The 14,579-nt window shown below is 46.5% G+C and overlaps 1 protein-coding gene across 1 annotated transcript; it reads left to right on the forward strand.

The window, feature by feature from the left end:
* Nucleotides 1-4,293: 4,293 nt before the first annotated feature.
* Nucleotides 4,294-6,516, forward strand: EIF1 (eukaryotic translation initiation factor 1). Its single transcript, XM_043904582.1, has 4 exons — nt 4,294-4,502; nt 5,223-5,386; nt 5,533-5,634; nt 6,296-6,516. The coding sequence occupies exons 1-4, from the start codon at nt 4,472-4,474 to the stop codon at nt 6,338-6,340; spliced, it is 342 nt and encodes a 113-aa protein (XP_043760517.1). The 5' UTR covers nt 4,294-4,471; the 3' UTR covers nt 6,341-6,516.
* The last annotated feature ends 8,063 nt before the right edge of the window (nt 6,517-14,579 follow it).

A 14,579-nucleotide genomic window follows, 5' to 3' on the forward strand; every position in this document is an offset into this window, starting at 1 on the left:
ATCTGCCCTGGTTACCATGGAGACACCTATTTCCCCAGAAGATGTGATTCTTTCCTGGTGGGAGAGTCTGCTGCTTGCATGCCAAGTTCAGAGCCCTGGGGAATCTTAATCGAGGCTGAGGGTCCCCAGGTGTCCCACACAGCCATGTCCTTGCCACATCCCGAGCTCACCCCAGAGAGATGCCCACGTCTGCCTCATTCTGAGGATCTCGCTCGCTCTTTCTCCCTTCTTTGCTGAGAATCTGGCATAATCTACTTAGTGATTTAATAATGTAACATTTTTACCCTGTCACATATATTCTCTTTAAATCGCCTCAAAGACTTAAGAGAAAAGGTGTGAGTATCCCTCTGTGCAGATGGAAAAAAAATGGAGGCTGGGAGACTGAGGAACCCAGGCAGGAAGAGGTAGAGGTGATACTCAGATTCAGGTAGCCCATGCTCCGTGTCCTGCCAGGACTCAAAACTACAAGCATGGTAATAAATCAGCCGGTATTGTCAGCAGGCACAGATGTCACTTTCAGACAAATTCATCCTGGCTCCATCAGTACGCCACAAGCTCTCCGGGCTGGAAGCAATCTCCACACTGGATAGTGGATTCTTACAGACCTCTCCTTGGAAATGTCCCCAGCAAGGAGCACAGAGCTATGGACTTTAGACCTGGCAAAGGTCTTAGAAATTCCTGAGTCCTCCTTCTGGGGGATAAAATGAGAGTCCCTGAGAGGCGAGCAGAGCCTAGGAAGCTGGTAGTAACCAAGAACTTGGTGTCCTACTTGCCCCAGGCTTCGCCTCTGAACTGCAGCCTCCCCAGAGCAAAGCTTGTGTGTGTTTGTGGCAATAACTGTTTACAGTGCTCTGGACATCAGGTCCCTGCAACAAGAGCTGGGGAACGTGCTTATCTAGAGCCACCCTCCCTGGCCTGCACCAGGAGGCCAGATCCAGCAGCTCCCCATGGAGCCCAGAGTTGGACCTCTGAGAAGAACTTTTCTCAATGCTTCACCCCAGGACTCTCTAAAAGGGCGGCAGAAGCTACAGTCTGGAGCCAGGGGTCGGTCATTCCTATCACTGAGCACCTTTGAGACAGGCTGGGACCTGGGACCCTTTGCTGAAGTGCTTGCACCTGGACAAATGTCTCCTCAAGCAACAAAACACAAACTGTAAGGAACTAAAAATAACTGTGTAAAAAATAAAATAATTGAATTCAAGTACAATTGGGGCAAATTATGGACAACAAGATACAAAAAGACCAAAAACCTAACTGCTACTTGTGAGGAGCCGGGAGCAAAAGCAAGGTAGTGCTCAAGGCCCCTGCACACACCACCACCAAAGAAGTGGGCAAACCGCCTACGCCTCCCGTCTAGCCCAACCCCTGGATATGCCCCTACCCTCTGTCCACATAAAGAACCAACCCATCCCTCCTCAGGGAGCAAAGAAGAGAAACTGTTGCTTGTTTTTGCTCTCCCATGCTACAGCAGGGGCCCCAATAAAGCCTTGCCTGGATTTTTTGTCTGGCCTCTTATCAATTTCTATTGAGGGCCAAGAACCCTGATCAGTGACACCTACATGCCTGTTTGTCTGACAATCACTGAGCACCCCCCATGTGCAGGCACCTACTGTGCATACACAGAAAAGGAGACAGGCATGTACCCTGCTCTTTTGAGCTCACAGTCTGGCAGGGACATAAATAAGGGAACAGGAAGAGCCAGATCATGGGCATGCCACCTGCACCATCACACAGAGCCCCGTACCCAGGAGAGCCCTGTGCTTGGCTTTGCTGTCACTGTCTTGAAATTCTGAACCGTTTTGGAACAAAGAGCCTCACGCTGTCATTTTGCACTGGGCTCAGCAATTTATGTAGCCAGTTCAAGGAACAGGCAAGCAAAATGCACTGGCTAATGCCAGATAGAGGAAGTCGGGGCAGAGTAAACTCCCCGCTGAGTCCCAGAGAATGAGTGGGAGACGCCAAACAGAGAAGCAGAGGGAAGAAAAGGGAAGGGACCACACGTACAGACCCTGAGATAAGAAAGTTCAGGTGCTTCAGAGAACACTGTAGAATGTGGGGCGTGGTGATACACCATGAGGCAAAAAGGGAACTAGGACCAAGAAAAGTCAAGATAATCTTGATGAAAAACAAAACAGGGGTGAGTGCTATTGGACATGAAGACTTTTTGTAAAACTCCAGTAATTGAGTGATTGTGGCTTGGGGGTAAATAGACCAGTGAAACAAGACAGAGTCCAAAAATGAACCCACGCATAAATGGAAATACGACGATGATAGAGAAGGCAGGACAAATCAGGTATTAGTCAACAAACGTGGTTGGGACAATTGGCTATCCACAAAGGGAAAAATATTAGAGCCCTGTCTCACACACACACAAAATTCCAAGTGGTTTAAATACCTAAATGTGAAAAGGCAAAGCTTTAAAACTTTGGGGGGGTGGGGAAAGAAACAGAATCTATCTTTATAAACTGGAGGCAGAGAAACTATTTCTTCAACATAACATAGAAAGGATGGAAAAGATCAGCTGGACCACATTGCTACTTTAAAATTTCATATTACAAAATATACATGCCCACTGAGAAGGCCAGTTCTGACTCTTTCACTTTCTCTCCCCAAACCCCTTTCAAGCAGAGCCATGTCTCTGCATATAGAGGTTCCCAGGTGGGGGAAAGTTGTGTTCTTAGCTTTTCAGACTGGGATGGGTGTGAGACTGCGACACCCCTGACTTCTTGCCATGGTAACCCAACTTCTGACATCAAGGAAGCCAAATTATTATTTAAAAGATTACTTAGTAAATACGGAATCAAAAAACCGAGTACACCCAGCTTTTCCTCCCCCGGGGCTTTGCAGGTTCTGGACTCTCATCTTGCCCCACAGTGGACTCTTTCCCACCTTCTAAGCATCAGCTGGGATATCACCTCCTCAGAGGCCTTCTGAAGCCCTTGTCACTCTCTTATGTCACCTTATTCTTTCTTGGCACCTGCCACAATCTGTCATCTTATTTGTTTATTGTCTCTCTCCCCGCCAGTAGACTCCACGGAGCCGAGCATCAAGAGACATAAGCCAGCAGCCCTTGGGACTAGCACACATTTTATTTGGCTTGCACAGTGTTTTCCCCAAAATTAAATTTATTGGCAATCTTTAGAAATCAAGAGATTTTATATAAACATCTGAATTTCCAAGTTGTCATGAAGACGATCTAGCACAACAGGGTAGAGGTGCCTGGCGGCTGCAGCCTCTGGTTTTCAACCCCTGGCCCCTACCACACCCCATTACATCACACTTGACTGTCTGCACTCCTTTATCTTACCTGTCTGACCTCTGGCGGCCTTTAGAGTCTAAAACCTCGCTATGTCCCCTTGCAGTTATGAACATTTCAATTAATAAGCTGAAAGTGCAAGAAAGGTTGACCGTTTTTTCTTTTTTTTTTTTTTTTTTTTGGTCCCTGGAGGGTGGGGAGTTGGGAACGGTGGGATGCGGGCTCTTAGATCTCTTGACAGGATCCAACCGGGGCCCCCTGCTTTGGAAGCAGTGCAGTCTTAACCACTAGACCACAAGGGAAGTCCCAGGTTGACTGTTTTGAAGGCAATAATTCAACTAAGCTCTGGGAAAGCTCAACTCCACACAATATGTATGACACCAAGGACCCCCTTCTAAGTGCGTGAATTCTTCTTGGCTCCCTTGAACTCCTGCTGATGATCTGGACATTCTTTCCTTAGACGATCTAAATGGTAAGCTTAAAGTAGATTAATCCATTTTTAGATTAGATTCATCTAAATGATAAATTAATCTAAGTAATAAGGTTTTGATTACAGCACTGTACATTGATTGACGTGCCGCCCTAAATCCGTCAAGGAGTAAGTAAATCTGTAAAGTAGGGAATTGGGTGGGTTCATACATAGTGGGAATTTGTCGTGTTTGGGACGGTCACCATCTAAATCATCTCTAAGGAGTGCCAAATCTACCCCCAAGAAAAGACCCGCCCGGCAACAAGGTCAAGAAGGCAGAACCCTCCAGATCATAGTACGCAGGCGTGACCGAAACCTCCGCCAGTTGTATGCGCCGCCGTCACCCTCCTCCGGCACTGCGCAGGCGCTTAGACAGACCAACCTTTCCCTCCCCCTTCCATCTCTCCCGTAGTCGAGAGGACGCCCTCCCGCAGCACACAGTTCCTGCGCAAGCGCCGTCTCGCGTCCCCGCCCGAGGGCCAATTGGAAGCGGCGGCGGCTGGGCGCAGGGGGCACAACGCCGTGGGTGGGGCCTGGACGTGAGGGCAGCGCGCTGGCGTCACAGGGGCGGCTATATAAGTGAATACAGGCGCCGCCCCTCCGCCCCAGTCACTGAGCCGCCGCCGAGGACTCAGCAGCCTCCCCCTTGAGCCCCCTCGCTTCCCGACGCTCCGTCCCCCCTGCCCGCCTTCTCCCGCCGCCGCCTTCCGCAGGCCGTTTCCACCGAGGAAAAGGAATCGTATCGTATGTCCGCTATCCAGAACCTCCACTCTTTCGGTAAGTCCCAGAAAGTCCCGAGGGGAGGAAGGCCCCGGCGGGGCCGCGGGGCGCTCCGGCCCTTAGACAGGGCCAAGAAAGCTGCTAAACGTTGTAGGTCTTCGTAAACTTGGGCGGAGGGGAACTGTCTTGGCCCGCGGGCTGTGGGGCCGCGGCCTGGGCCTTAGGGTTGGCTCTTGAGCGCGACCGGAAGGAGCGGGCGGGAGGTCAGCTCTTGGGCGGGCTTCGCGTCTCGGGTGGCGCATTTACTAATGGCTCCCGGGCCTCTTCGGGCCACACCCGCCCCTCCCGCCACCCCAGCGTCACGTCCGGCACGTCACCGCCGTTGTCACGGTGCCGGGAGGGAGAGGCGGCGCCAGCCCTAAGTGACACCCGCGCGCGCCAATGGGGCGGGAAGTGTGGCCCCGCCTTAGAGCTCGGGTTCCGGCCGGTTGCATCAGCTGGGTGGGGCGCCGCCGGCCTGCCCTGGCTCCCCCGACACGTGATCGGCTTCCGAGGGCGGACCTGGGGCAAGAAGCCCAGGCTTTCTCCCAGGCTGGGAAAGCTGGCCGTCCCGGACTGACCTGTTCGAGGAGAGCCAACAAAACAAAGAATATGTCTGATGGCGACCAAGCCCTGATGATTTCAGTATCAGTTTCTGCACACAGAAGAGATCCAGTGGAAGGGTGGCAGTGGCATCTGAGCGCAGCATCACTAAACGAGCTTGACCTTTCTTCCTAGACCCCTTTGCTGATGCAAGTAAGGGTGATGATCTGCTTCCTGCTGGCACTGAGGATTATATCCATATAAGAATTCAACAGAGAAACGGCAGGAAGACCCTTACTACTGTCCAAGGGATCGCTGATGATTACGATAAAAAGAAACTAGTGAAGGCGTTTAAGAAGGTAGGTTTTTAATGAGATTTTAAGAAAACCTCATTAAATATTTACCCTGCCTCCATGGAGCTGCTGAGCTTACTTACTGAAAGGGGTTATTATTGGCATTCAAACTGTTGCTTGGCTCAATTTGTTTACTTGTGGTGTTGTTGCAGAAATTTGCCTGCAATGGTACTGTAATTGAGCATCCAGAATATGGAGAAGTAATTCAGCTACAGGGTGACCAGCGCAAGAACATATGCCAGTTCCTGGTAGAGGTGAGTTCTGCTGCTTTTTTTTTTGGTACATTTGTGCCTCTTGCCTGGCTAACTAATCTCAGATCTGTCTGGTCTATTTAGTTTCTTCTAGGGACATAGAAGTTTGTTTTATAAGGCTAAGCCAAACAGTTTTTGAAGTTCATAGTGTATTTCTGGAAAGGAGGAATTTGTCCACCTTAAAGCTTACTAGCTTGAATCTAGTTTAAGGGCGCCCCACTCCAGTATTCTTGCCTGGAAAATCCCATGGACGGAGGAGCCTGGTAGGCTGCAGTCCATGGGGTCATTCAGAGTCGGAGATGACTGAGTGACTTCACTTTCATGCAATGGAGAAGGAAATGGCATCCCACTCCAGTGTTCTTGCCTGGAGAATCCCAGGGATGGGGGAGCCTGGTGGACTGCTGTCTGTGGGGTCGCACAGAGTCGGACACGACTGAAGTGACTTAGCATGCACATAGACACTAAAACAGGATGTCTGGTTGGCTACTCTTAAGTGGCAAAATCTTATTATACTGATGATAAACTGAGTGTACCCTGAGTTCAGTGCATCTTGGCTCTGGGACTTCTCTTGGCCAAGTGTAGAAGTAGGAAGAGAAGATTGCTGTCTTCAGAAAGGAGGCTTTAACTCTGCTCCCTCTTAAAACTGCCCTTTTTTCCTTTTCAGATTGGACTGGCTAAGGACGACCAGCTGAAGGTTCATGGGTTTTAAGTGCTTTTGGCTCACTGAAGCTTAAGTGAGGATTTCCTTGCAATGAGTAGAATTTCCCTTCTGTCCCTTGTCACAAGTTTAAAAACCTCACAGCTTGTATAATGTAACCATTTGGGGTCTGCTTTTAACTTGGACTAGTGTAACTCCTTCATGCAATAAACTGAAAAGAGCCATGCTGTCTAGTCTTGAAGTCCCTCATTTAAACAGAGGTCAAGCAGTAGGCGCCTGGCAGTGTCCAGCCTGAAACAAAGCAATAACAGTGATGTTTCAGCTAAGTCCAGAGCCCCAAGATCACAGATGGCTATGTCTGGCCAGAAGCTCCTCGGCAGTCTCTCTGCAAAGTTCCCTGCCCTGAGAAAATGTCACCACCTGAACAGTCCTCGATGAAGCGGAGAGTGGAGGATGGGTGAGGCAGCTGTACTGCTAGAGGGTGCCTTCGGTGGCCAGGGAAGGATCCCTTGATGTCTCCAACGTGACTGGGTGGGCAGAGCTTAGAGCAGCCACCCTCCAGTGAAGTGACAGGACATCTGGCTTGCCACCAAGGTCTTCACGACCAGACATGTTCTAGCTAATCGGTGTCCAAACTAGAATGTGAGGCCAACCTTCTATCAGTTAAACTTCTGACAAGGGAACAAATTTCAAACCAATGTTATCAGTCACGTAGCTGTAGAGCTTGCAACTTACTAGCAACAGCTGCCCAATGCCTTGTGAAATAAACTGGTTTTTTTGGTTTTTTTTCCCCCTCTTCAGTTTTAATGTTATGTAATGTATTTAAACCCTTATTTAAATAAAACTTGTTTTCAGAAACATTTGACTTGCAGATTCTGTTTAATATATAATCAATCTTGTACGTGTGGAGGAACCACAGAAATGGCAATAGAGGATACATCTGGACCCACAGCTCCTTAACTGGGGCCTGACCCTCTTAGCCAAAAAAAGTAGAGAGTTTGTCTTTCCAAACACACTCCCTACCCCGCCTTGTTAGCCACTGTGTAAGCATTCAGTCAGAGCTCTGTTGTCTCAGTGTCCTGAGAAGACCTGCTGAGAATGGTCATGAAATGTCAACACTTGTCTACTTAGTCACCAGACCATCTTGTTAGCCTCCTGGATGTACGATGACTTCATGTAGAGGCCACCTGGGAACAAAGACAGTGAATGTGTCTGTGGAACCAATGAGGCTTGGGTGGATCTCAGAAGATAATAGCACAATTGCATCTATTTGATGCATAAGAAAAATGAGATGTGGAAATTTGCAAGGCTAGTAGGTGGTAACATGTTTTTTAGGACCCAGGGCTCCACTGCTTTTCCCACCAGGTGACCTAAATATTTTACAGAGGTTGCCTGTTTGGTATATGCAAGAAATCGTGGAACTCAACGATTCAGGCTAGTCAGGCAGACACCCTGTGCTCAAATACTGACCCCAGATAGGAGTGTGAGACTGGCACATGGCTTGTGACAAGGCAGAGGTCCAGGCCACCAGTGGCTTGGCCAAAGAGCTGCAGCATCTCAGGGTTGGGAAATCCCCACCACCCCCATCCAGACCTGGGAAGGCTCCATAAAGGTGTCATCTGAAGCAGGGCATTGCAGGCAAAGAGGAGTCAAGACCCAGAAGTGACAGGACTCTGTGTGAGGAAGCCACGGTAGGCCCATTTAACTGGAACAAAGCCCCTGCATAGAACCAGAAGTGATGCAGTACTTCCTTATCACATGCCAGGCTGGCGCTAAGTGACTCATTTCACAGTGGAGACTCAGTCCCATGGTGGGGAAGAGGGAATTGGAGAAGAGGGCTGAGTGGAAGGTTGGAGTAAGCTGAGTGGCCTGAGCCACAAGCAAGACTTTTTGATACTAATATGCAAAAGAATTTTGAGTAAAGCATGTCTCCCAGGGATCTTGCTGGTGTTCCAGTGGTTAATAGTCCCTCCCACTGCAGGGAGCACAAGTTGATCCCCTTTCAGGGAACTAATCCTGCATGCTGTGTGGCCGAGCCCCAAAAGTGAGTGATTAACAAGACGGTTAATGAAATTTATGGCCGAAAAGTCTCCTAGCTCTGCTCCTTGGTTCCTCTCTCCCACCCCCAGTTACTTCTCTGCCTCCTCTTTCCCCTGTGTCCTGTCTCCTGCCCACTCCCAGGCATCAGCCCCCAGTGCCTACCCTCTGAAACAGGGACAAAGACAAAATGCAGACTGGTCAGCTAAAATGAAAGCTTGTATTTTTAATCTATAAATAGGTCAAAAAAACCCAGTATATTCCAGAACAAACATTGTACCAAAAGGTTCTCGAATTGACCTTCCTTGTTTACCAACCTGGGTAGCTCCTCCTTGTGGCATCAGGGTCAAAAACTTTACTATGAATCTGAAAAAGAATATATGTGTAACTGAACCACTATACTGTACCTGAAACTTACACATTGTAAATCAACTACAATAAAAGTTTTTTTTTAAGGAGTTAAATTTTTAAATCTATATAGGAAAAGAATCTGAAAAAGACTGAATATATGTATATGTGTAACTGAATCACTATGCTCTATACCTGAAACTATCACAACATTGTCAATCAACTGTACTCCAAAAAAGGAAACAACACTTTACTATTGACTGTTCACTATTACTTTGAAATTAAGAGCTCCCTGACTAATTTTTAGCTTTTAAAGAGATAAGACTTTATTTCAAAATTAGCTCATAACCTGAGGCTTTGGCAGTTTCTTCTCTTAGCTCCAATTTAGATTGATAAAATGCACTGTTCTTGGGAGAACCTATTGAAAATTCAGATTCTAAGCCCCTCCCAGGACAGTTCGGCTGTGCTGGGTATTAGCTAAACCCCAACTACTTTTCAAGGGCCTAAAAAAAGGTCTAAGAACTGAAGGGAAATGTATTATCTCCTAAACTTGACTCAAAAACTGCAAAATCATGATTAACACTACAGAAGGTAGCATCCTGGGTACCTACAAGGTAATTCCTCTATGGGCTTCCCAGGTGGCGCTAGTGGTAAAGAATCTGCCTGCCAGTGCAGGTAGATGTAAGAAATGAGGGCTCAGTCCTGGGTCAGGAAGATCCCCCTGGAGGAGGGCACAGCAGCCCACTCCAGTATCCTTGCCTGGAGAACCCCATGGGCAGAGGAGACTGGCAGGCTACAGTCCATAGGGCCACAGAGTAGGACACAACTGAAACGATTAGGCATGAATGCATGGAAGCATAATAAAGGTTCCAGGGAAAGAATAATTTTTAAGGGAGTCCACGTGGCACCAGTGGTAAAGAACCTGCCTTTCGGGTAGGAGATGCAGGAGACGTGGGTTCGATCCCTGAATTAGGAAGATCCCCTGGAGAAGGAAATGGCAACCCGCTTCAGCATTCTTGGCTGAAAAATTCCAGGGACAGAGGAGCCTGGCAGGCTCTGGTCTATGGGATTGCAAAGAGTTGGACAGACTGAGCAAGCAGGCACCAGGCAGATTGTAAAATTTATAAACATCTTTTTTAAAATGTTACAGAAATACTTCCACCTCAAACGTTACAAAAATGTTTTTTTTAATATGAACCAAAAAAAAGTTATAGAAAATGTATGTCTGTCTGGCCTATGGGTACCTTTTTATTCATTTGGTATGAGGTGTGATGGAGCCTCTGAGGATGTTACAGAAGCCTACAAACTCCAGGAAATGGCCCTGCCTTTAGGTCCAGAGATTCTGATTCAGAAGCTCTGATAGGGGGCCCAAGGACTGGCCTTTTTAATCAGCATCAGCCAATTCCTATTGGGAGAGCCACAAACTCCACTTGAGGAAACACTGCTGTGGCTAATGGGAAGCTACTGAGGAACCTGAGAAACATGTATGCAGGTTAGAAGAAGCACAGTTAGAACCACAAGTGGCAAAATGGACTGGTTCATATTGGGAAAGGAGTATGTCAAGGCTATATATTGTTACCCTGCTTATTTAACTTATATGCAGAGTACATCATGCAAAATGCCAGACTGGATGAAGCACAAGCTAGAATCAAGATTGCCAAGAGAAATATCAATAACCTCAGATATGCAGATGACACCATCCTAATGGAAGAAAGCAAAGAACTAAAGAGTCTCTTGATGAAGGTGAAAGAGGAGAGTGAAAAAGCTGGCTTAAAACTCAACATTCAAAAAACTAAGATGATGGCATCTGGTCCCATCACTTCATGGCAAACAGAAAGAAATGGAGACAGCGACAGACTATTTTCTTGGGCATCTAAAATGCAGATGGTGACTGCAGTCATGAAATTAAAAGATGCTTGCTCCTTGGAAGAAAAGCTATGACAAACCTAGACAGCATATTAAAAAGCAGAAACATCACTTTGCTGACAGAGGGTCATATAGTCAAAGCTATGGTTTTTCCAGTAGTCGTGTATGGATGTGAGAGTTGGACCATAAAGAAGGCTGAGTGCCAATGAATAGATGCTTTCGAACTGTGGTGCTGGAGAAGACTCTTTTTTTTTTTTTTTTTGGAGAAGACTCTTGAGAGTCCCTTGGACAGCAAGGAGATCTTACCAGTCAATCCTAAAGGAAATCAACCCTGAATATTCTTTGGAAGGACTGATGCTAAAGCTGAAGCTCCAATACTTTGATCACCTGATGCTAAGAGCCAACTCATTGGAAAAGACCCTGATGCTGGGAAAGATTGAAGGCAGGAAGAGAAGAGGGCGACAGAGGATGAGATGGTTGGATGGCATCACCGACTCAATGGACATGAGTTTGAGCAAACTCTAGGAGACAGTGAAGGACAGAGAAGTCTAGCATGCTGCAAATGGGGTCGCAAAGAGTTGGACATGACTGAGCAACTGAACAACAACAATTGAGGAACTTTGAGCAGAAGAGAGACATCATCAGAGCTAAGCTTGAGGGCAAATCATGAGTATTTTATTTAAGATGGTTGAAAAAGGGGTGACCAAGGATTACCAGCAGCTGAGAAACCAAACCCTGAGACTTTGTGAGAGTTTGTATATAATGTACACGAGTGCACTTTCTTCATAGCTTTGATCAGGTTCTTTTAAAGGAAGCCATTACCCAAAACGGTTAAGTATCACTGGTCCATGATTTCTTTCTGAGGCTTTCAAAGCCCCAGGGATTATCAAAGGTTTTCCAGGCACATCCCTACAAGCAGTAACAGTGCCTATTTCAATATCAATTTTTAAATTAATGACTATTTAAAATATTTAAAAATAACTCTAAAACCGAGTGTGGGTTGAGCAGAAGGCGTGCACAGCGGCCAGACTGCACGGCGCTCAGAAGCTCATGCGTGACTCATTCACTCCACAGCCACTATCACCAGCCATCCTCCAGCCTTAGTCATCTAGTTGGTTGCGAGGTTCAAATTGTCATTAATCTTTTAGACCTTTATGGTTAATTTATACCCAGAATGGACGACTGGTTGAAAACAGGAAGCACAGGGAGCAGAGAGGTTGAAAAATGCTAACGTGGGAACATGGATGAGATAGTCATTCTGTTCAGGTGTCAAGTCATTGATTTTCACTCCATTTCTGTGACACAGTAGAAAACAAACACAAGCGCAAATCAGGGGCAGGGAGATTGCAACTTCCTTAGTCCCTTGGTCCACTGTGGAAACAGAACTAAAGACCCAGTGCTCAGCATCACCTGGGAGCTTGTTAGACGTGCAGAATTTCAAGCCCACCTCAGACTTACTAAAGGGCTTCCCTGATAGCTCAGTTGGTAAAGAATCTGCCTGCAGTGCAGGGGACCCCTGTTCGATTCCAGAGTCGGGAAGATCCCCTGGAGAAGGGATAGGCTACCCACTCCAGTATTCTTGGGCTTCCCTTGTGGCTCAGATGGTAAAGAATTTGCCTGCAATGCGAAAGATCTGGGTTTGATCCCTGGGTTGGGAAGATCCCCTGGAGAAGGGAAAGGCTACCCACTCCAGTATGCTGGCCTGGAGAATTTCATGGATTGTATGTAGTGCATGGGGTCACAAAGAGTCGGACACGACTGAGCGACTTTCAGACTTATTAAGTCCATCTTCATTTTTACAATCTTCATTAAAAGAGTTTAAGGAGCACCAGTTTGGACCATAAAATTAGCAGCCTTCAGGGATTTCCCTGGTGGTCCTGTGGTTAGGACTCCACACTTTCACTGACGGAGACATGGGTTTGATCCTTGGTCTGGGAATGAAGATCCTGTGAGTTGCATGCCAAAAAAAAAAAAAGATTTCCCCAATTAAAATTAGCAGACTTCATAGATTGATCTGCAAGCTAGTTAAGCAAAGACGGTAACATTATATGAGTTTAAATATTTTTATAAGTGCATTTTCCATTGCTGTTTTAGATTTGCATTGAAATGCACAAAAACAAACAGTGGAAGAATGGAAAGCAACAGTTTTGAGCTGAATACGGACTGATTAGTATCTTGGCAGTAGCTGAGGGGTGCAGGAACCTGGCTGTCACAGCAGTCAACTGGGGACTCTCCAGTGGCACCAAGCCTGAGCTCAGCCCTCAGCCTCATGCCAGAATCCCTGGGGTGGACCATGGGTGGTGATGAGCTCCCCATTCACCACCATTGAACCCTACCAAGCCTGCAGCTCCCATTCATCTGATTAAGGATGTCAAAAACAATGTTGCAGCAGAAAATACAGTGATGACTGTATCAAACTTGGCTTTTCACTTATTGGGACCAATGACAGCCCTCATCTCTCAGGTGCGATTTGTTTGTTGTTGTTGTTGTTTGGCCACACAGCATGTGGGACCTTCCCCAACCAGGGATGGAACCCATGTCCCCTGCATTGGCAGGCGGACTCTAAACCACTGATCCAGCAGGGAAGCCCTACACTGGGGCTTTCTTTTTGTGGATTTCAATTGTAGACTTTTGAAATTGCATTTGATAAAACCCTGTGATTTGCAAACCAACATATCAGACTGACATGGGAGCTTTTCAGAAATGCAGAATCGCAGGTCCCCTATGAGACCAACGGAACTGGAATCTACATCCGAACAAGACCCCCAGGGTCTTTATGCATTTTATGCATTAAAAGTTGAGAAGCACTGTTAGGAAACCCATTAACGAAGCCTCTACACACTCTACACACTGCTTCTGAAATAACACAAATCCCCCCACCTGCCAAATTAAGAATTGTTGAACTTCTGGTGGTGCAGTGAATAGGAATCCTCCTGCCAATGCAGGGGACACGGGTTCAATCCCTTGTCTGGGAAGATACCACATGCTGCAGGGCAACTAAGCCTGTGCGCCTCAACTACTCTACTGAACCCCAGCTCTAGAGCCCCAGGGCAGTGACTACTAAGTGCCTAAACTACTGAAGCCCAGGCACCTAGAGCCCGTGCTCCACAATAGGAGAAACCATCACAATGAGAAGTCCATGCACCGCAACAGGGAGCAGCCCCCACTTTCTGCAATTAAGGAAAGTCCTTACACAGTGACAAAGACCCAGCGCAGCCAGAAATACATCGTTTTCAAAAGTTAAAGGGCATTGATTTTTTTTTAATTATCAAGAATCATTTCATTTCAGTCAAGGTTTCCACAAGACTTTTGACAAGGGGAGCAAGACAATTCAAGAAGAAAGAATGTAATCTTTTCAATAAATGTGCCAGGACCATTGGATCTCCACAGGTAGAAAATGAAGCTGGACCCCTACTTTTCACCATATGCAAAAATTAACTCAAAGTGCATCACAGACCTAAATATAAGAGCTAAAAAGATAGGACTTTTCAGAGAAAATAGAAGACCTTCATGACCTAAATTAAATTAGGCAAAGCTTTCTTAGATTTGATAGCAAAACTACAAGTGACAAAAGAAAAAAGTAGATTAATTGGATTTCATCAAATTTTCAACCTTTTGTGCTTCCAAGGATACTGTCAAGACAGTGAAAAGACAACCCACCAAATGGGGGGAAATACTTACAAATCACATATCTGATAAAGGACTTGGATTTAGAATATATAAGAACTCTTACAAAGCAGTTTTTTTAAAAAGACAGAACACTGAAAAGTGGGCAGAGGATCTGAATAGACATTCCTCCAAAGAAGATATACAAATGACCGATACACCCATGAAAGATGTTCAATGTCATGAGTCATCAGGGAAACGCAAATCAAAACCACTGAGGTGAGTAGATAACTGATGAGAACCTACTGTATAGGACATGGGACTCAGCGCTCCGTGGTGACCTAAATGGGAAGGAAATCCAAAAAAAGAGAGGGCATATGTAAATATAGACCTGATTCACTTTGCTGTGCGGCAGAAACTAACACAACATTGT

The sequence above is a fragment of the Cervus elaphus genome, chromosome 5 (assembly GCF_910594005.1).
Source record: "Cervus elaphus chromosome 5, mCerEla1.1, whole genome shotgun sequence".
Classification (NCBI taxonomy): Eukaryota; Metazoa; Chordata; class Mammalia; order Artiodactyla; family Cervidae; genus Cervus; species Cervus elaphus.

What these genes read in the sequence shown, in the direction of transcription:
- EIF1 (XM_043904582.1), top strand. Translation starts at nt 4,472, where the DNA reads ATGTCCGCTATCCAGAACCTCCACTCTTTCG. An exon ending in CCAGAACCTCCACTCTTTCG is followed by an intron (nt 4,503 to 5,222) that starts GTAAGTCCCAGA and finishes CTTTCTTCCTAG; the next exon opens with ACCCCTTTGCTGATGCAAGT. An exon ending in TAGTGAAGGCGTTTAAGAAG is followed by an intron (nt 5,387 to 5,532) that starts GTAGGTTTTTAA and finishes GTGTTGTTGCAG; the next exon opens with AAATTTGCCTGCAATGGTAC.